This window comes from Coloeus monedula (assembly GCF_965178545.1).
Source record: "Coloeus monedula genome assembly, chromosome: 12".
Classification (NCBI taxonomy): domain Eukaryota; kingdom Metazoa; phylum Chordata; class Aves; order Passeriformes; family Corvidae; genus Coloeus; species Coloeus monedula.
Window position 1 is genome coordinate 15,030,915 of NC_138792.1, and position 22,896 is coordinate 15,053,810.

General features: G+C 38.5%; 1 protein-coding gene across 1 annotated transcript in view; it reads right to left on the reverse strand.

Annotated features, from left to right (window-relative positions):
- Positions 1-1,081: 1,081 nt before the first annotated feature.
- Positions 1,082-22,896, reverse strand: part of DIAPH2 (diaphanous related formin 2) — a 183,751-nt gene continuing 161,936 nt past the window's right edge. Inside the window, exon 27 of the mRNA XM_082289626.1 lies at positions 1,082-5,612. Within this exon, the coding sequence (XP_082145752.1) occupies positions 5,548-5,612 (65 nt within the window). The 3' untranslated portion in view covers positions 1,082-5,547. The remainder of the gene's footprint in view (positions 5,613-22,896) is intronic.

The following is a 22,896-nucleotide window of genomic DNA, read 5'->3' on the forward strand; positions in this document are numbered from 1 at the left end:
CCTGCCATGAACCTTAAGTTCACGAAGGATTTCTCAGGCAAGTGTGGGAGGAACAGAAACAATTTCCATCCAGGGAGGCACCTGCTGTTTGTTTCAGGACAAAGTCTGCCTGCAATCACCCAAAGGCAAAAAGCTTTAGGAGGATGATGGGAACCCCTGACTCCCACACTAGAAAGTCAAAAACATTTACCTAAAAAGAAAGAACAAGAATATGGTATATGTAGGACAGCATTACTACATTTTCCTTAATCAGGACAGAGAATTTACAAGCTGGTATTTAGAAGTTTTCATTTTTTTTCGTGTTGATCCCATAAGAAAATAAACCTCCACTGCTTCCTTGTGTATCAAATAGTGCATTCCAACTGTAATTCAGTTAATTAAAAATAAAATGGTGCCTTTGACCATCCCTGGGTACATCTTCTCCACATATAAAAAGTTACTTAAGGAGGGTTGTATCAACATGGCTGCTCATACTCATCAGGGTTATATCCAATTAGAATTTTAAGTAAGATTCAGTGCTCTCTCTCTATACTGTTGTGCAGTTCAGTCTGTTCTGGTGACATCATTAACTTGTTTAATGTGCAATACACAATTTTGAAGGCAAGAGTCTGTCAAGTTTCTGTTCTGATAAGACCATTCTAGGAATGAATTAAATAATTTGGAAAACATCAACAATAGCTGTCTGACTGTGTATCTGTCTTAAAAATTCTATACTGAAATCCAGCCTCTTAAAATAAATATGGACCCATCTGATTTGTTCAATGATTCCCCTTTATTGGCATTTTTGTAAGAATTAAATGGTATCACCATGATTTAATGTTGGTTTTTTTTTTTAAATTATGTATTTTTTTTGATTATTTGGTTTTTAAAGTCCCCCTTCATTGGAAAAGGCATCTTTTTCCCCAAATTCACAAGTCAAGTATAATTGACACCTCAGAGGAAAAAAAAGACAGAAACCCATGAAGTGACAGTAAGCTAAAATGGAATGTAATTTCAGCATGACAATTTTATACAGCAAACCCAGGCTTTGAGGTGATGGTACTCAACAGGAAATAATCATGATAATCAAGTAAAACATTGGTGCATCTACCAGAATCATGTTATGTATATCTTTATTACAGTTTTCAGAATACATGGATTAACAATGGCCAGGCTGTGATTTCATCAAATTCCTATTTTAAACATTACATACAAACACAGAGCTGTTTAAAAAATAGAAATGCATGAGTTTTGTCACCTTTTTTTAATCTTTTTTTTTTTTTTTTTTTGGCATCAGGAGTCCTATGACTTCCAAAAGGGAAATCAAATGGTGCATGACAGCAGACTGAATGACCTGTAATAGGTTATTGTTCACATTCTGTGGCATATGTATCACCTCAAACAGTGCTAAAAGCACTCCAAGAACAAATCCTTCTCCTTTCCCACTCTCCCAGTGACATCAGTGGGTGCTTGCAGGACTGCAGAATGCACAGGCTCACACAACTCCCCCCCTGGAGCACAAAAACAGCACTATGTGACCTGGACACACCTGAAGCTGAGGCATTTGGCTGCATCTGCTTTGATTTTTTTCTAAAAATTTTTTATTTACATTTTATGTGCATGCGTGGGCGTGTGTGGAGATACCGCGGAAGAAGAGGTTTCTTACAATACTTATTTAAAAATGAGTAACTTGCAAGTACAGTATGGCACATCAGAGGTGGGCTGGACATTGCTGAGCACTTGTCCTGCCCGACCTTGCAGCACTTGGAAGGCAAACAGCAAAGTAGAACTCAGCCAAGCCTTGGTTTAATGGAAAAGAAGCAATTTACATATATAGGTAAGTTTGCTCCCACAGAACTATTACCAGCTTTAAATATTTACTAGCTAGATCATTCATCAGGGTAGGAAGGACTAAAGTCACCCATCAAAGCAGGATTTGCCTGAGGGATGCAAAAGCTGAACGTTGCAAAGTTTCCTTAACAAAAGCTATAGGAGGATTTCCAGAGCCAAACCTAAAACTCAGCCGGATTCTCAGAGTTTTGGGTGTTGTGGGATGAATTTAAAGTAGGTTACTAATGAATTGTGGCTTGGATAGAAACCATGAAAATACTATGTTTTTTACAGCATTTGTCTGAGGTAGTACATATACCACACACAAAAATGCAAAAATATACAGATATTCATGATTATTTGCATATTACAGAAGGGAACTACGGGAACGCTCTTGTATCTGAATTCTCAAGAAGAACAGATAATTTTAGATCACGTTTCTCATACTGACCAGAGTCAGCTAAAACCAGAACAAACGACAACAGCGTTCCTGGGAATGCTCCCTGGAGCTGTCTGCCAGTGCACTGTGGGGCACTGACCCTGTTTTGGCTCTAGCTCTGCTCCCTGATGGGATTAACACAAACATCACCGGTGTGCTGGGACAGGCTCCCTGCTGAATCACAGACAAACATACATGACAGACCGTGTTGCACTTGATTTCTCAGTAAACTGCATAAAACTGGAGCAAAAGGAGCCCAGTGCCTTTACATTTCTGATCTGTACAGCCAGGAGTTCAGCAACAGATATGTATATTTGTGTATGATTGAAACATTTCGTTCCCATGACATTTGGAGATTTAGTTCAATTCATCGCAAAGGTAAAATTATCTTCCTCTTAAATAAGCTAAGAAATGTAAACAGTGTAACATCATTAAAAAAAACTCTCTCAGTACTTGTAACTGGTAAAATGTGAATGCAAACAGATGTGCTGGTATATTGTTAACGTAATGTCTCAGAGGACAGAGAGTGAAACATAATTAGCAAGAAATTTATGTATGAACCCTCCAGTGATTTTCTTTCTGGGATTACTTTGAATACAAATATAATTTAACTGATATATTTCATTTTTTAAAATTAGAAAATAAGGCAAGTGCATTTCTGAAAAAGGTGCTACTCTTCTACACTTCTAGATAAACATGTGACACCTCTGAAAATTAGATCAATAATAAAAACATTAAAAATATCTGCAATTTAATATAGACTGAAAAACTATCAAAAGACAAAGTGACCAGCATCAATTTCAGAAAATATTTTAGACTTCATAAATACGAGCACCCTATATTTACATAAATTATCTTCTAAACTAGTTTTCCTTTGAAAGACACTTTTGTTCTAACAGATATGTCCATTAAATTATATAAATGTTTCAAATATGAAAAAAATAGTAGTAAAATAGAAGCATCAGATGATGTTGTTATTTCGGATTTGCCTTTTTTTCCTAAGATTTGGTTGTTGAAAATCTGCAGCCAGCTTTCACAGAGCTTTCCAAACAAATATAACCCATGGAAATGAAAAAAACTTGTGCACTAATAATTACTGCTATCGTATAAAGATTCTGTGGAGAGCTTTTGAGTTTTCACTTACAAAGATTATACCAATACTTGTAAATCCCAGCAAAATGCTAATTTCAAAATCGGAATTCTAAGACACTATTGATTTATAGAGACATTATGAACCTAATCCTTTAAACTGGCTTTGTACATTAAGCACGTTTTTATAACTGTAAATTTAATAGTTCCATTTAAAGAAGCAATGCTTCAATACAAGGCTGAAGTTGACCTTGCACAAAACAGGATATAATTCTTTTTAGCTCTTACTAATAAACAAGGAGACAGAATCCTGTTGCATGCTTTTTTTTCCTTTTTGTTTTGTTTTGGTTTTTTTTGGTTGCTTTTTTTTTTTTTCCTGAAGTACCATACAACTCTTCAGTTTGTTACTAAAACCCCCAAACAGTTTAGGGAGAATATTTAGTTGACAGCAAGCATTTCACTAGGCTTCAGTGGTATTCCTATGTTTAGAGCTATGGGCAAACCCCCTGTATTCTTTGAAGACAAGTTCTGAAAAAAAAAAAAAAAAAAAATTCAATACTAGATTGAAAAGGAGCTGTATCTTTTCTTACAATAACTGGATATGTAGTTCGAAATTGTGAGAATTTATCCCAAACTAATCTGATAGTTTTAAGAGTATCTCACCAGAGAAGCAAAAAATCTACTGTACAAAGATGCTTGGCTCAAGCAGTAGTGCAAAGATCCACTGCCCCAGGAGCAAACCTCCAGAGCAAGCAGTGTGTGCACAGAAACCACGTGACACCTCACCTTCCAAACAGTCTTTACAGAACACTAAAAAAACCCCAAGTTCCCCACAACACCAGGCAACAAAAGTATTCATAATAATTTCACCAATCAGTGATACGCATTAATAATTTGAGAACAAGTGCCAGCTACTACAGAGCGTCCTGATTCTTTAAAAAACATCATAGCTCAGCAACTTATGCAGTAGATCCACTGGAATTCCACTTCAAAGCTTCCACCCCATCAAGGTGGACCTTCAGTGAACGGGGTGGTGCAGCCTGGCCTGACTCCAGCCAGGCTGGACATTCCCCTGGGGACAACGGGGACAGTGGCTCCCCAGGGAGTGGCAGAACAAAGTGCCAGCTGCTCAGCTGGCTGCTCACCTGAGGAACTGCAGTGCAAGGGCCTGGACACAAAGGGGAATGGGAGGAGCTTCCCAAAAATCAGCCTGCTGCAGTCATTGGTCACTGCTAGCCAGTGCTCCAGGTAGAAAATTTGTTGTTAGCTGCTAAACTCTCAGCACTAAAATCCACCAGTGGCGATCCCGCTACATATTTTACCTGAGAAACGGAGGAAAAACTCAGAGGCAGTTCTGAAAAACTTCATGATGTAGCTTGTCTCTAAAAATCTACACACAGGAATTTTAGCATCATCAAAACAGGACAATCATATTTTCCCCCAAATATCTTTATAAAGAATATATAAGTGCACAATTAGAAAAATCCCGCCTTAGATACAGTTAAAAACATATTCTGCCCTTGATATCATTTTGGAAAAAATCCTATGCTCTGTTTTATTTGATTTTTTTTTTCTTTTTAGCAGTGATAAGTAACTACACATCATCGTATCACTAAAAGTGTAGATATGTGGTATATCCTACTGGCAGCTAAAACAGCTGAATCCACCAGGCTTTACACTGAGATAAGGTTTTCAGCAACCTCACTGGGGCTATGTGTTGCTTTTTTATGGTTACAAAAAAGATTCTGATAATGTAGACCAGCTCATCTCTGAATTTATTAACATACAATTTTATTATTTTTTCCTTTCATGTTCAAATCAGAACTGCAAATGGAATCCACGGCTGTACTCTTCCAACAGAACTGTATTTTCTTACCCATATAAAACAGAACCTAGAAATCCCCAACTCCTTTCATGTGAGTTGCCAGCTTCAACAAAAAGGGGGGCAAAAAAAGAGAAAGAACGTAAGAAAATAAGATATATACCCTACTGTTTAACACTGTTTACAGATCTTGGTAGTTGGGGTAATAAGATACAGTATGTGGATTTTTTTAGCAACAGCTTTAAAATTACATATTTTTACACCGTCTCATTTAATCAATACCAGCATTCCTCTATGATCATTGCCAATTTGGATGATAAACTCTTCCCAAAGCATATCCATTTCATTGTAAATAAAACAATTCATTAATTCTTTGGCATCAGAAGAATCATACAGCTGCAATTGCTCCATTGTGTCGAGAACGAGACCTTTCCAAAGTTACTCGTTTGTTATCTGTAACAAAAAGAGAGGAAAAAACAAATCACCACGAGATTTGAAACACGGATAATGCAATGTCAAGAGGTTTTCAAACAGCCCTGAAAATCATTCCGAATGATATGTAAATAAGTAAGTAGGAGACTGGATCAGAGAAGTTTCACACTGCAGCTGCCAGACTGAGTTCAAGAGTTCTGCAATCAGCAATAAATTACTTTCTTGATCAGAGAAGCTGGTGATAAAAGCATTAGGAGAATCCTGAAACACAGTCCCCTTGGAAACAGCACACAATAAATAATATTCTGGGTAAAAATCTTTCAAATTTTATAAATAATTTATGCACAGAATCTCTGGAAAAATACATTTCAAGTTTCATGGGAATGCACTGACCAGTGCAGTGGTGAAAACCTGGGAGATGCTCCAAGTCTAAAAGCCCAAACACCGCTCACTGTAATTTGGTAGAGAGTTAAAAATAGAACAGTTAAATCAGCCACTTCCTAAGCATTTCCTGATTGTGCAATGTGAACAACTTTTAGTATAAAATATTACTTAATAATTACTGCAGTGAATAATAAATATGTCTCTATCACAGGAAAACAATCACCAAGTACCAGCCACGCTCCTAAATGCCTTCACAATAAAATTTTAAAGCAGTGAATACACACACACACAGGGACAGAAGATTAACCCCCACTTAGAGATCTGCAGGGTTGCATCTTTCTTTTTCACAATGAGTTCCTGCCATGCAAACTTTTTGGGGTTTTTTGGGTTTTTTTTGGTGGCTGCTTCCTTTTGACCTTGCCTTATCCTCTTCCCTCACGTCCCGTTCAGGTGCTGCTCTGCATCACTTCAGTCCCTACATTGCTGCAGCACCAGGACGTCCCAAAATCCACCTGGAACTTTTCCACAGGACTGGAATATCATAAAGAAGTCACTTCAGAAGCAAAACATCTGCCAGGCACACTGCAGGCACTCAGGTTTCCTCGGCTTCTCCCAAAGATTCAGCTCCCTCTGCTTGCCCAGCCCACCCCTGGCAGTGCCACGCTGAGGTTTGGGCACAGAGCTTGGGACCACAACACGTCTGGGGGTACAAACACAACCTGGAAACTCTTCCTGACTGGGAAGGGGACTGGGCACTGCAATGGGCTGCCCCAGGAGGTTGTGGAGTCTCCATCCTCAGAGATATCCACCCCTGTCCTGGGCAAGCCAACCAGCCCGAGCAGAGGGGGTGGCCAAGGTGACCTCCAGAGGTCCCTTCCAACCTCAGTCACTGCACACTCCGCTCCAACCCAGCAAAGCCAGAAACGGGCCAAGCAATTAAATAAGACAAAGAAAGTCATCTCTGTGATCTGTTTCTGGACAAAGAACAGAGGCTGCCCGTGGAGACTGCACGGGCCGGCAAAATCAGCCTCTCTTTCCCCTGCTCAATGGAAGTGTCTCCAATGCTATGGGGAATTAACGGCTCCTTTAGCAAGATTATTAGTTCTTTTTATAGTTCTGCCTTGCCTCCTTTTCCTAATGAATCTAGCCATGCATAAAGTATTCAAATTACCCTAAGTCAATCTGTTTTGCATGGGAATAAATCTCTCCACTGGTTGCAGTGTCACTAAGCACTGGCAATTACAGCACAAAAGAAGGGAAGTCATCAACTCAAATGTGCTGCCGCTCCTCCAAGACTAAAGAGTCCAGTGATACCTGCTCTCAGTGGGGACAAGTGCCTTCAACACCAGACTACTTCTTGATAAAATTTCAAGCCCATCAACTATACAGGTTAAAAACAGATTAAGAAAGTCTAAGAACTGTTGCTTTTTGGTGGGTTTTTTTTGTTGTCGTTGTCTGGTTTTTTGTTTTGTTTCTGGTTTGTTTTTTTTTTTTTAATTTATTTTCTCCTTTCAGTTTTTTTCCATCGTAGTAGAGACAAACATTTTCTGCAAGTGACAGTTCAACTTCTCCTGTAATTGCACAACTGGGCTGGGACCTTGGGAAAACACAAAACCACAAAACAAAATCATAAAACAGTATCATTTCCTTCTTCAGTAGTATTTCCTTAATACCTATGTGTTAAATTAGAACAAAGGGTTTCATATTAGATATGAAACTAGATTGGGCTGGCATTTCAAGTTACTTAAGCAAGAATTTTGAAAAACCATTAAATTTATATCACTTTCCACATGCACATTCAGTTATCTCCAACATCTGTATTCACCTTTTTTATGTAACAGACCACATTGAATACAACACAAAGCAAGTCTGGCTTCTAAACATGACTGACTATTCTGGCATAAAATTAACTATAACATCAATAAATGGTAAAACTATTTCCTTGTATTATGGGGGGGGGGGATGGAGAGGGAAAATAAGAGTAAGTTAAAAGTAGTTAAAATGAAGTAAAAAATCATTGTCCAAAGGCTCAGGTGTACACTGGAAACATGCAAACACGACTAGAAAACACAGTAATCAGTTCTGTGTGTACCAGCCAGGCCTTCTGGGTAACCCCACCCACAGGGGAGAAAATGTTATTTCTCACTTTAATCTTAGAAGTCCATTTCTTTTACAAGCAGGCACACCCACGCTGCTCCTGTTACAGACATTATAATCTATCTCTGAAGTGAACACACGACCTTAAAAGTGGCCTCTCAATCTGCTGAATGGATCTTTTCTTAGAGCAGCGAAAGGTAGAACAGTGAAGGATTAAAATGGAAAACAAAGCAGATTTTTGTATCACAAATTCATCTTTGTCTTTTAGCTAGCTGGATCAGATGAAAATGAAGTAAATATAAAATTAAATGCTGAGAAATCAAATCAGCAGTTCCTTTTTAGTACACATAACCCTGGAATGCAATGGCGACCATGCAAACTTTGCACCCCCACTGGAAGCAATAGATGGACTTTGTTATAAAAACAATTCCTTGCTCAAGTCTTGCACTCAGCATAGTACCAAGATGGGAATAAACCCTGCAAAATGTATTTCTCCTTTCCTTAATGCTCCTCCATTAGCTCTGTTATTAAACGAGAAGTCTCAATAGCTGCCACAGATTTATTAACTCAGTGGTTGTTACCAACATAGAACTCAGTTACATGAGGAGAAAAATAAATGGTACTTTGCAAACTGCAGTACTAAGATTAAGTCACTTTTTCATTTCATTTTCTTCTTATCCACTCTTCCAGGTAGTAAATTTATGCTCTCCTAATTATAAACCCTATTTTTTATGAGCAATCAATGCTAATAATAATATAGATGTTGTGCAGTCAAATGGACTGGTCATGACACTGAGATACCTGATAATGGAAAAGACAGAGTCTATAAAACCATACCTCAAAGGTACCTGATTGGAATTCACATTATCCTGTAACAAGAAATAAAGTTCTCTTACATCATTATCTCTCAGTCCTGATATTAAAATTATAAATGTATTACAAACTGCTGCCTTGGGCTTGGTACCTTACTTGGCTCCTTTTTCCCCTCCTGAATAACCTCCCCCAAGGTGAAAGAATTGACCTTTCCACAGCTGACAATAATAATAAAAGCTGTTTAGTGCTCAGAGAAAGGAGGTACTGGTTTGACTTGCCTTGAAAATTATCTCAGCAATTAATAATATATTTAAAATCTCATCTTTTTGAAACAGTTTTGACTATGCAGAAGAGACAGAAATGCACGCTGTAAGGGAATTTGTATGGCCCGTGCCTTTGGGAATCAATGAAAGCCTTTACATCAAACATTTATTTCTTCATTCATGTAAAATCTTGTTCACTAGGAAATCCTACTGAAACACATCTTGTTTTCATGAGCAACCAGAGGAAAAATACTCATGCAGTCCCAAGCACTGCAGCAAGTGCCATAGAAAACAGGGAAAACAGTCAGAAGAGCAAGACAATTTCCTACAGGTATGGAATGATTACAGAAGAAATGAGTAAATTACCAATTGAAGTAAGTTTAAATGGATGAACTGTCACAACAGATGGATTCCAAGGATCAAACAGTTCATCTGTAATAATGATGATGTTGGCATTTACTCTACAGGAAAAGGTGAAAACCTGAGCTTTACAAGTGCCACTTTTTTCTGATCAGGACAACTAAATATTTTCTCTCTAGTATCATTGATTAAAACTGTGACAAGTTAGGTTAAATTCAACTCACTTGAGCCTGGGTAGCCTCCAGTTTTCTGCCTGAGCTACCCAAGCACAGGGGAAACCAAAGCCAACTTCTCATGTGCTGTAACAGCACATTACGAACTCCTTGAAGGAACAACCCTGGACAAAACCCACCTTTATTACTATTACTATTATTATTACTATTATTACTACTATTATTATTACTGTTATTATTACGATTATTATTACGATTATTATTATTATTTTCCTTTATGGACTACAGGCACCTTCATCAGCTTTAGCTTCCCAAAAATGAAAGGTAAATCTTTTTGGAAAATGGAATTGATAGAACCTAAGGCAGAAGCAGAACTGGTCCAGAGTAAACCAGCAGGGAAGTCCATCCATACCCAGCACTCTTCAGACTCTGAGCACTGCCTGTGGTACTGCCTGGCCTGTCCCTCTGACATTATTGGGGATCCCAGCTGAGAAAAAGCCAGGAAAGGAAATTAAGAGCTTCAAAACTGCTGTTGCTGTCTGGAGCAAAACCCTTTTTGAGAGAAAATGGCTCTCCTAACCTCAATTCTGTTATGATTCAGTCCATCTCTGTGAGATCTGATTTCAAATTGATCTTTCAGAATGTATGGCCTATATAGAAAAAAAATAGCAATAAGGTAAGAATCAGTTATGGGAGAAATAGAGCCAAAATAGTTCAGAAATAGCTCTTTTCAAGAGATTGTTCTTGCCAAGAGATGAAACAAGCAAATAAAACACTTTTCTAACTGGGCTAAGGGAAACTGTACAGCTAATATGTTTTTTATTAATTGTTAAGTATTTAATCCACTCTTATTTCAACCTAAACAGGCACCCTACACATGCCTGGCAAAATCTGATCTACACAGACCCTTTATGACCATCACACTGGGGCATCTGGCATTCACTTGGATTTGATATTTGTGTAACCAAAAATGAGAGCAGATCGAGAGGTCCAACATTCCTGTTCTCAGCTTTCTTTTTTTGCTAAACAGTCTCAAATTCTTGACAATCAAACTTAAAAGGCAGCTAAAAAGGTTATTTTAGCATCAGTTTCAAAGAAAACATTGAGATTGCAAGCAAACCCTGGAGCTGTAAGGTCAAATTCTATAAATCCTGGTTTATTTTGGTTTAGGTCAAGACTTTCACGTGAAAGCTGAGTGATAACCTGGGTTTATAAATGTTATGATTGAGAAACAGAAACTTACCCTTAGGCCAAAGAAAGAGCAGGTTTTTGGTGTTTGCTTTTTTTTTTTTTTTTTAAAGCCCCCAAAATCAAGATAGCGCAGCTGAACACATTAATTATAAAGGCATAATTTGTTGACCTTATAATAATTTAAAAAATATGTTCCTGGCCTGGTTACTGGGATATTTACAGATATATTGACCTGCGAGGCATTAAGGAGTAGGAAAAGGTTTTAGAAGAAATAAGGAGGAGGAAAAAGCACAAAGGAGAACTGCAGCACTTAAAAGGACGTCTCTGAAGACTGAATGGTTCCTCCTCAGGTAAAAAGCAGCAACACACATCTCCTGAGTTATCTGCAGGAGTCAGGAGTGTCGTGTTCTGTTCAAAAATAGTGGCTACAAAGCTGTGAAGTCATTTAGGTAACACACAGCACCTTCATTTTAAGGTTTCCAGACTATTCTGCATGAACCCTTTCTCGTGGAGAAGATATGTGGCTGTTTGGATTCTCTTTAGCTTGCTAAATAGATTTGTTAATACCCACGAGCGCTGTACCACAGAAGCAGGTCTAAAATACAGAGTTAAAGAATTTAAGCCCTGACACAAAAGAGTTTTACTCAGATTAAAAGGGAACAAAGACACGTCTAATCTTTGTGCTGCCACTCAGACCCAGCTTGCTGGGCACTGTTAATTGTAGCCTTTGAGTCGTATGAAAATGCAGAACACCAGTAGAAAACCCATTTGTTTATGGCCTGTGTGCTAGACACAAAAATGCTTTAAAATGGAATATTGTGGGACATTTTAATGCTAAGTGGCATGTGTGATGACATTTACCAGCTCAGCGCAATCCAGCTGTGACCACAGTCGTTACAGCATGGCAGCACAATAAAAGTCACACTTCTGCAACCAGAATTGAGGATATTGGCCATCTGTATCATAATTCCAATAAAGAAATAAATACTTTCCCTATTTAGAGATGAAGTTTAGTATTTGTAGGATGAAAACGGATTTGTAAACCCTATTTTCAAGTAATCAGTTTAAAGTAAATTTTACAATTGCTTACTCTGGGCCTTAAGATTTCAAAACAACCCAAAAAACAAAGAAAGAATTGGCCCAGTAAGATAAGAATCCTTAAACCTTAAAATGATCTATTAAATATTTTAATTTGACTTTGCTTTCTTTGTTAATAGCACCACTTGGGATGTGCAGTGAAAGCTCTTCCACAAGAGTTGCAATGGAAAAGCCTTAGCAGGAGACAACACATGCCTGCCTCAGGGGTTACAAGACAAATCAATCTATTTTTCTCCTTTCCTCCAAGGGTAATTGGCCTTTAAAATTACAGAGAAAAATAGGCCTTCATGTCAGTACAATGCAGGCACATATACAGCCATTTCCCATTTCTTTTTCAGTTTGAATTCTCAGCTGAGAAGTAAACTTATAAAGGTGCGAAAATAAAAAGAAGATGAAGAGGAACGATTGCATCAGTTCAAATCCCCTCCAATAACAAGCACCACTGTGACCAGCATTTGAGGCTGGAATTGACTGAAACCTGCTAAGAATTGCTGCCGTTTTCCTAGGCAGTAATTTTTTATTCTTGATTGTGACAAAATTTCCTCAAATTTTTGTGACAGTCTGTACCACCGGCGTTCACGGAGATTTATCACGGAATTTAGCTAAACTGAGGAGTTATAATTATTGGTTCATTTCCCACAAAATCTTACAAAGTAATACTGATTTTTACCTCATTCTTATGAAATTGGATTTTTCAAGGAGCAATCATGGCTATGAATATCCCGACAATCCTTCTGCTGTGCTGTACACATAATCACGTAGAAACTCAGTTCCAGCCTTTGAATACTGTTAAATTGTATACAGTGCATTTAAATTGGCTAATAAATTGTTTCATAGCAGTGAAATCCCGATGACAGTCTTCTCAGTTTTCTGATTGCTATTAAATCTGATTTGCAATACATTAATCATATCATGCTTTTAATAAGAGATTGTCATGTGAAAATATTTCCCAGTGCATAAAGAGGAGTAATCAGCTAAGCTACAACTGATATATAAAAACAAGAACAAAGTTGAAAAAAGTCAAAACAACTTAGTGTTTTAAAAACAGAACTAATATTCCCTCGAAACAGAATATGGAAACCACTAAAGCTTTCATGTGAACTCGCTCACTGGGAGTGTGTGTACAGGTGTAAAGCAATTATTAGACTTGATATCTGAATGAACTCAGGTTCCCATTAGAGCCTGAATGCTTCAATGACCCTATTATTTTCCTTCCAATGCTCCCAGACCTGATCAACTTAATTATTCTGACTAGTGAAACATTTAGGACATGAACGTACGATTTGTTTTAAGCCAAATGAGACAAAAGAAAGTACTTCATAAAACAACTCAAAGAATAGAATAAGACACGTGATATGATGTCGAATCCAGCAAGGTCAGGACTAAATAACAGTAACAAAGAAAGAAAGATCCATGGCAATAAAACTACATTTATTCAGGTATGTTTTCCCTTGAACCTCTCATCTGTAACCTCCCCTGTATAGTGAAAAGATTTAGCTTATGAATCAGAAGGGTGAAGCAAATTTCAGAGAGTATATGCATTGTCTGCTTCAGCACTGAGAGAATCCAAATCTCGCAACACAGAAGTTGTGATTCTTCTTTCATGACTGCACACACACTTTTAGTAATTGTCCAAAAGTAAAAGTAGAGCCTCTACTATAAAAGACTTCACGTCAGAGAGGACAGATTTGCTGATGTGAAAGATGTGTTTCCCTGTTTTAATTGTCCCTACTATTTCACTGCTAAGGACAAGTGTGTGACACTGCGAGAAACACGTATTCACATTTTAAACAGATTTGTCAGATGCTAATACCCTGTATTCTTCATCAATAATGTAATTTAAAATGGCTTCCAAAATGTCCTATTCCCAGCTCCCCTATTAACACTTCCACTCCTACAATTTGTACTTGCTTTGAAAGTGAGTTGACTGTAAGGTTACAAACCAGGACAAGGAGATAAAGACAGTAATAGGTTCTGACCTCGAAGCACACAGGGAGCCCCGAAGTTCACATCCTCTCATCCCACTGCACTTGTCCTTAAAAGAATCAGGCTGACACCCAAGTGGTCCCCTGCCCCTCGCCTCCTCCCACTAACGAGCTGGAATGGCTGCTGAGCCTGCACTAAACGTGTTTCTGTCCAGCCACATTGCCATCACTTCCCCATCCAGTCTGATACTTTCAAGGAGGAAGGAAGTCGCCAGAGACCAGCACCAGCTTGTGCTGAAGGCACTTCTTGACATCAGCCTTCACTTCGCACTTCAAACGGAAGGATTCGATTTGACAAAACACACAAAGTCAGGAGAGAAGGCTCCTCACCTCCTCTCCGAAACTGCCTGATAGAAGCCAATACCAATTCCTTCCCAAAGTTACACTCAAAAGCTGACAGATCAAGTCAAAGGGGAAGCTTCCCACTATTCCTTCCAAGATTTTATTACAGAGCGGCGTAGGGACGCGCTCGCCTCGCCAGGATCAGCCCACCTGCACTGCTCGTTCCTCTGCCAGCAGCTCCAACACTGCAGCCACATCTCCCATGCACAGCTGCTTTGGTGTCTGCATAGAGCAAGAAAGTAATGAGCTCAAAGACAGTGAGGAAAGGGAAAGCTCTCCTTGCTCAAAAGGAAATTCTTCCAAAACAGGAGTTGGCTAACACTCCTGAAAAGCAAGTATTTCCTCCTGGTTCATGTAAACTAGTTTTTCTCCATGCCCAGACAATGACAATATTCCTTGTAGCCTGCAAAAGTCAGTCTCCTGTATTTTTTATGCATCAGAAAAAAGTTCTCTTTATCTATAAATGTATATATATATAAAACCCACTCTGCAATAACTTGTAGCCTACATGTAAAATGAAATATTTTAAATAATACAATAAAGGCAGAATATCCATAATTATTTTTTGATTAAATAAAATACCAGCATTTTTTATTCATGGCTAGGCTAACATTTACAATTCAGCAGTTTGCAATATTTAAATGGAATTGAATATGCTATGAGAAAACTTAAAACTACATCACTCCTGTATGACCGGCTGGCACAGGCCACGGTCTTCTGTGCCCATCTGCATTTTACCAGAGAACATGAAAGAAAAGCCCCTGTTCCAGCCTGGCAAGATGATCTCACCACCACCTGTTACCTCTCTGCACACCCCAGCTGAGAATAACTTGATCCTGAAAGTGACTTTTAATCTATATTATTTGCATGTGCAGGTTATGTGAATGTGAAGCTGTTACTTATTAAAATAATTCATACAAGAAAGTAATTTAGACTACACATGGCAGGCTCTGAGGTAAAATATATAACTTTGAAGAACTTAGGAGTCTAATTTCTTTCTTGGCTGAGCACGGACAACTCCATTATGATTCAACATGCGAACCCCGGGCTCACATAAAGCAGAATTTGACCCTTTATGTTCATATAAAGAATGAAAGTCCAGAGGCAGTTACTGCTGGGAGAGGGCAACAAGGTGTCCCTAAATAGCTCAGAATAGTTTTATTTATCAATGCTTGCATCTGAGGAGTGTTATTTAATGTGCTGCTCCAAATCCTGACCAACCACGAGTCAGACATTCACGGAGTCCTTCTCTCCTGGCACAGTGGGATGAAGCCAGGCCACTCCTTCAGCTCACACAACCCGTGGGAATGGAAAGCTTGAAGGATATTCCCATTCACCTGGGCTGCAGGGGAAGCAGCAACACCACCTCTCATAGAGATGCTCAGGAAGAGTTTGGAATTTAAACTCTGCTCTCCACTCTCCTCCAGACTGAAGTGAGATCAAAGGATAAGGCAAGGGGAGCTTGGCTGTGTCTGAGAGAGCAGAACAGGCTCAGAACAGGTCACTGCTGAGAGTGCAAAAATGAGCAAGTCATCTGGGGACAAACCCTGGCCTCGAGCATCTCCTGAACACACAGGACCTGACTGGCTAATCAGGATGAGGCTTGCTGGGTAATCTTTGTCACTGTCACATGGAAGAGACTTCACAATCCCCCATCACCTCTTAGGTGCCTTTAGACCCAAAAATAATGCTTTGTGCCACAAAATAAACATTATTTTTCTTTCAAATTTTGTTCCCATTTAGAGATCTAGTTTACAGCCCCACTCCAAAGCTAGTTCTACCATACAGACAGGGAAATTACGAATTTGAGTGAAAGAAAACAAACAGGAGTTTCTCTCTGGGGTAGGAGAGAGTAGGAACTTACACAAATTTTGCTGCTGGATGAAATGATTAGGAAAATACATCCTTAGTGCCACTAAAATCACATTAATCCATCAGATATTTTTTGCCTAAAGCTGGTAATGTCCTTTAGAATTACGTTTTGCTGTATATAAACACTCGTAACTACAAGCTCCTGCTATCTCATCTGAGGGAATATTTTTTCATGCCTGAACTAGTTTCATCTCCAGAAATAACAAAGTCAGTGTGTTAATAGTTTACACCTATTTGGGATTCACTGGGCACAGTGGCCTTTTAACCATCAGCCATCCCTTCCTTGTGCTTTCTCAGAACTCCCAAAGCCAAGGATCCTGTTTGCTTTTAAAGGCAAATCAATGAAACCATGAGCAGCTTGGCCATTGTGCACGGAGCTGAGTGACTCAGAGTGCAGAGCTCACAATGAAAAGCCCATTTTGTTGAATTAAACGTTTGATCAAAGGACATGGTACCTTTTCTGTTTGTATCCTCTTTAAATAGATGTTCTAGACAGAATTTTCTATAAAAGAGGGCTGAGACTTTGCTGCACTTTGATAACTCCTACTGCTGTCCAAGTACTTCTGCACTGGATACTCAAGGAAACAACTATGTAAACTTATAGCGGAAAATAAGACATTTTTGATGCTCTTGAAGTGCTTCATCAGCTGTTTATCAAAAAACCCAGAAAGAGGTCAGCAAACTTCTCCAATCTTCCAACCTAATATTTCAATAGAAAATAGCAAGAAGCTGCAATAGTAAATAAAAGAGAGGCTGTACTTCAGCTTAATGACTTGCATGTTTTCTAGGCCTTGGATGCAGAAAGCTGTCTCTAGAGACTTTTTTGGTGAGGATGGGAACTTTTTAAAATATGGGGTTGTTTTAATTCTATGAAATTCACATCTGTGATTTTGGAATTTCCTACTCAGCACTAGCAGAAAAGCAAACTGTAGATGAAACATTTTCAAAAGGTTTACTACAAAGTTTGTTACATAGACTTTTTTTTTCATAAACTATGCAAATCTGGTTACTTATATTCCAAGAGTTCTACTGACTCAGTTTAAGGCAAATAACTATTTCACAGAACAGCATGCTTGCAGAGGGCTGAAAATGATATCTCAGTACAGAAGGGAAAAAATGCAAGGAAGAGAAATACTCTTAAGTATGCAAAGTATTTTCAGATGCCTTTTAATTTTTTTTTTACAAGAATACAGTTAAATACTCTTGGAATGCCAGTATAAAAGAGTCAAAGTGCTAACTGCAATTTGATTTATTGGGTTTGAGTTATAATTCAAAGCCAAGCCTTATGCACTTCCAGTCCAGCACAGCATGAGAGAGCCACAATATCTGCAAAGTCCAGTGGGAAGGATTAGTAAATGTCACAACACCTTCAGGGCACAGCAGATCCTTAAAATAGGTGATGAGTCAAGAGTCTGAACGGGAAAAGTACAGCAGGGTGCCTTTAAAAAACCTGCATCAGGCTGGAAGGTCTGTAAACCTCACCTCTATAAAAAGATCATCCCTTTCCTTCTGCTTTCTCATCCACGTGAACAAACCTGGCCACAGAAGGGACCTCACAAAAGTTAAATAAAAATGCTTTGTACAATTTAAAATAAGTTTATATATGTGTACATAAATGTATATTTTAGAGGAACACCAACTTAGGCCTTTTACCAGGCAAAGTTTCACTGGAAAAATGACGAATAGCTGATTTCTGCTTTTTCTTTAACGTAGGTAATAACTGCTGGCATGGTGTCTGGAAAGTCAAAAGCTTTGCCATAACTCAGTCAAAACGGTTGTCACTCTATTCCTGGCCACATGTGGGGCTTTGAACATTGATTAGCAGCTGAAAACAATTCTGGTTTTGCAGTTTAAAGACACCACTTAAGACGTTACTAAATCCAGCAAATTTTAATATTTTAAACTCACTCTCAGAGCATTTCAAACGTCTTTGCCATCTCAAATCTGAATAGAAAGATAAAGGTAAAAAAATTCTCAAAACCCAATAAAATTAAATTATTAAATAAAGAATTAAATAAATAATAAAGAATTAAATTGATTTAAATGAATTAAAGTATCAGAATTGAAGTTATGATAAACTGAGTAAATGAAGAACCAAAACTTTTTTCCTTTAAAAAACAATGGAATGTAATACTGAACTACTTTCAGCACTTTCCCCAAAGCATTTTTGAAACAGAGAAGTCAGGTTTAGGGCAATTACATAGAGCAATATGGCTCCAGCACACTCTAAATTTTCTGAAAATACATTATGACACAAGTTATTTTTAAGTACTGACATAATTTTCATTTTTCCTGGATGCTCCCTGTCCAGGGCCATCCCCTGCAGACGAGGCAGGGGCGATCAGGGGAGCATTTTGTGCTGCTGACAACAGTAATTTCATCCTCATTTGCCTCCACTAGATCTCTCAACTTTAGTAAGGCATTACCAGCACACTGCAATATTTTATTATGAAATATCTATGTACATTTGCGGATTATTTTGACTTTGCACACTTCTGAGTTACTCTGGGTTTGTCTCAGTTTCTTCTGAGTTTGCTCATAATCAAATTATTTTTTCAAATAATTTTACCTCCAGTGATTATTTCTGCTTCACAAGGTGAAGTATAAAAGGTTCAATCTACTGCTAAGGGCCCAACTCTTTAGAGAGTAATAAGGAAATGTGATATAAAGTTTCAGAATCCTTGCAAAAAACAAAGCAAAGCAACAGTAACCATGAGGGGTTCACGATTTTTGTGTGTGAATGAGGATATTTAACAGGTTTATCCTAACTGCAGTTTGCCAAGAGCTGTCTGGTGAGATTCATGACAGAGAGAAGACTGTTTTGCATATTAAATTGTGTCACCAACAACCCCTCAGGTTTCTAAAAAAACAAAATAAAAAAGGGAGGATCTTCACACCAATTTGGTACCGAGAAAAGTAATTTACAGCCCACCAAGTCCCAATAATACATTTGGAAGCCTGGAAGAAATGCACTGCACTCTTATTTTTGTAAAGAAAACATTAGCTAACTTCACAGCTCACTTACAGAGCAGTAAAATCCACAGGTACAATCTGATTTTCCCCAAGCTGTTTTACAACAACCCAGCCACTCCAGAAAAAGAAAGGTGAATATATGGAAAAGTGAAAAATGGGAGAACCAAAGTGAGTGTTGCAGTGGATGGAAGGGTGGTACCACTGCTGGGAGCGGGGCAGAGAAGGCTGTTCTGAACAAGCAGGCATCCTTCCAAAAGCTCAAATCTTGTCTAAACTAACCCAGCCAAGCAGCATGATCTTTGCATCATGACTCCAACACCCAAAAATTCCCAAAGCCAACCCCTGACAAGAAGGAGCAATGCTATTTCCACTGCAGCACATGAGAATGGATAAGAGCATAAGGGTTTTTCAGTTCCCTCCCTCCCAGTGATAGATGTCTGGCAGAATTATTTCCTGGACATCTCAGTGGTGCTGAAAATCTCAGTAAGGATCTTTCAAAAAGCCACAGTCAAATACAGAGTCAGCATTTAAGCAAACCACTTAGCCCTGGATATGCTGGGTCTAATCCTCGTCGTTTAGCCACAAGTTTAAGCTGTCTTTCCCTCTTTCTCTCTGAAAATGGCTTAATCATCCAGCCTGGCTCTAGGCAATTAAAAAGCTCCCTGCCTGTAATTGACAACTGATGTAACCAGACATTAATTCTCACCCGACAGAATTTATATTTAATCTATAATACTAATATATTGCCCATATGCAGATAATTCACTAAAATCATTGATTCCTACATCTCAAATCCCCTGCCTTTGCAAAGATCTACTTTTCATACAAAACCCCCAAAGTAATTCATGTCATATAGGCTCTATCTGTAAGAAAGGAAGAAAATTCAGTCTATTAAGATGTTTTGTCCCACTTTCTTCTTTCAGGTGGCCTGTGAGGTGACTGTTCCTGTGAACTACAAAGAGGTTGAAGGACTTGGTCTTGTTGGCTCTTGTGAAGAGAAGGGCAGAGAAGGGATCTAACAACAACCTTCAGCTGCCTGAAGGTGCATCACAAAATCCCAGTCAGTGATCTTGGTCACAGCCAGAAGGTAAAACAAGAGCCAGCAGCCCAAAGCTGCAGCTTCAATGGTAGGAAAAAAAGTGTTCTACCCAAGGAATGCAGAGCTGGGATGGGGCAGCCAGGAGCTGGGCAGCTCTGCAGGAGCTGCTTTGACAAGTCCCAGCTGACTCCATCAGTGTGGTGCTAATCCTGCTGCAAGCAGGAGCTGCACAAGATGAATTCCAAAAGCCCCTTCAAACATTTCTCACACCCTATCAACTCACCGATTCTTGGCAAGCACATGTCAGGGATTCAGAAATAATAAGTATTAACATTTTTTATTTTTGGCCTGTCATTAGTATTTACATCCACACTCTTAGCAGTTCTAAATGCCAAGACTCCAGTTTCAGAGAGAAAAGGGCCTTTTTTTTTTTTGCCAATTTATCATTTCTAATCTGTTCAAAGCTTAAGCCAGAACTCTTCAGTGAGACTTCTTCATAAATAACTGTACAAAATTAAAATAAATTAACATCTATTATTTAGCTTCATTCTCAAAATAGTTAACATATGCCCACAGGCTACAGCATATATTGAAAAAATAAAGCAAAAACTCAGATAGGGGATCTTCACCCCTTTCTGAGGACTCAGAAGATATGGTACAAGTAGGATTCCCAAAACTACCAGTAATGACCCCAAATTTAATTGATGTGAAATAGTATTACTACTGTATCCACAACTACAACAGCCATAATCAGGTTTATAGAACCCCTAAATCAGCTCTCGAGATCATCTCCAGTGATCTTCAGCAGAACACCCAGAGAGGAAGCTGGGCAAGGGTAGGGAAGGAGGGGGGGGAAGCAAAGTGGAAGACTGGGAAAACGTAGTTATGCTTCCTTAATTTGAGTAATTAGATTGCTGATGGACTTCACCAAAGAAACACGAGGCTGACAGAATCTGCTCTGTAACAGCAAGTAAGGACATTCCAAGAAAAGCAGCAAGTTTTGACAAACCCTTGAGATGTCACTGATTTGTGAATGCGTGTACCGGAGGAAAACGACATGTAACTGAGAAAAGTCAGCACAGAAAGCAGAAGGAAATTCAGAAGTTAGAAGAAACCAAAAGAAAAAAAAAGCCCATCAGACTGCTTTGTGATGTGGTGGCTTTTTTTGTGTTGTTTCGTTACTTTTTGTGGCCCTTTTATAGCAAAGATGGTGTTTGCAAGGACTGAAGTGATTGACAGGTGTCATTCAAGTGTGCGTGCTCTGAAAACGCTACGCACAAGCAACTTTGGCTCTGCTTTTCATGACACTTGCTAAAATTGAAAACAAAATAAATTACAGGGCAGCTTCAAGGAAAGAATAAACTAGTTGGTGTACATTGTCCTAATCACCTTTTTGCTTCTTTGAGTTGTGGAGTAACTGAAAACTGCATCTGCCAAGGAAGCCCTTGTTCAGGGTAGAACCTTTGTCTGAGAGATATAATGGCAAAAAAACCTATAAATCAGTAAAAGATTATTAAAAATAGCTCTTATTCTAGAAAGTATAAAATTAATTTTTATGGAAAGACTATATATAACCAGCAGGAAAGCAGAATAAGATAAACTAACTTTCATGATAGCAAACAGGGCTGATTTTAACCTTCTGACTAAATAATTACCTCTAGCTTCTAAGGAAACCTGCTTGTTATTTACAAAAGGATTCATTGCCACCTAATTAATTAATTAATGTCATTAGATCTAGAATTTAAAACACTTATTCAGATTGAATTCGCAACACAACTTTGCTTTTAGTTCATGGCTTTTTGAAGCTGGACTAGAGAAACTCAAACATGACTTAGATTCAGAAAATCCCTGAGGGCTGAATATTGTGTCCTCAAGCTCGGGCTAAACACAGAAGGAACAACAAAATGCAGGCAAGCAATTTTATTTCTTTTCGAAGGACAGACGGGATGACATATGGGTTCAAAACACTGTAAAGGCTCCAAGCCTAAAGCTATAACCACGTCCATAATATGTGGAATATACGTACACTTCTGATGTGAGCACTGTGTGCATATCTGTACACAAATATCCATGGGATAAATCCGTGGCATTTAGAAGAGCTGATCAGAAATCTGTCACAGCAGGAAAAACTAGGCAGAGAAATTAATTAATTGGAATACCAGAGATGAGAAAAACATTTTCGCATATTCAGAGAAGACACTAAATGCTGAGCAGCAGCACGTGTAAGTGAAATAAAAAACCAGAATCAAGAAAGCAGAGAATGAAATGACCTCCTGTATCTGGTGAATACAAAGCCAGGCCACGAGAGGATGAATGTTCTGTGCCCACAAGAGCAGCCAGTAGAATAAAAGCTGTCATCAGAATAAAAGGTGTGGGACAATATGGCTCTATAGGCACTGATGCCTCAACCCAAAAATACACAAACCAAGGAACAGACCACAAGCACCTCTGAAATGTTTGTAGCTTCACTGATTTTCCTTTCAGAGGTCCTTGTGATCGAGAAGTGAAGCAATATCTAATTAATAAAACCACAGCCATTTACAGTAAACACAAAAGAGAGAATGACCAGAAGCACAGGCTCTCAAGTGGCAGTTCCAGTAAAGCAGTGCCACAATATGGAAGTCTTCCCTTTACTTAAATTTTCCTTATTTTGAAAGTTGACCAGTTCACCCAGAAACCAACTCTTACTTTATTCTACTCAGCTGATTTTTAAGA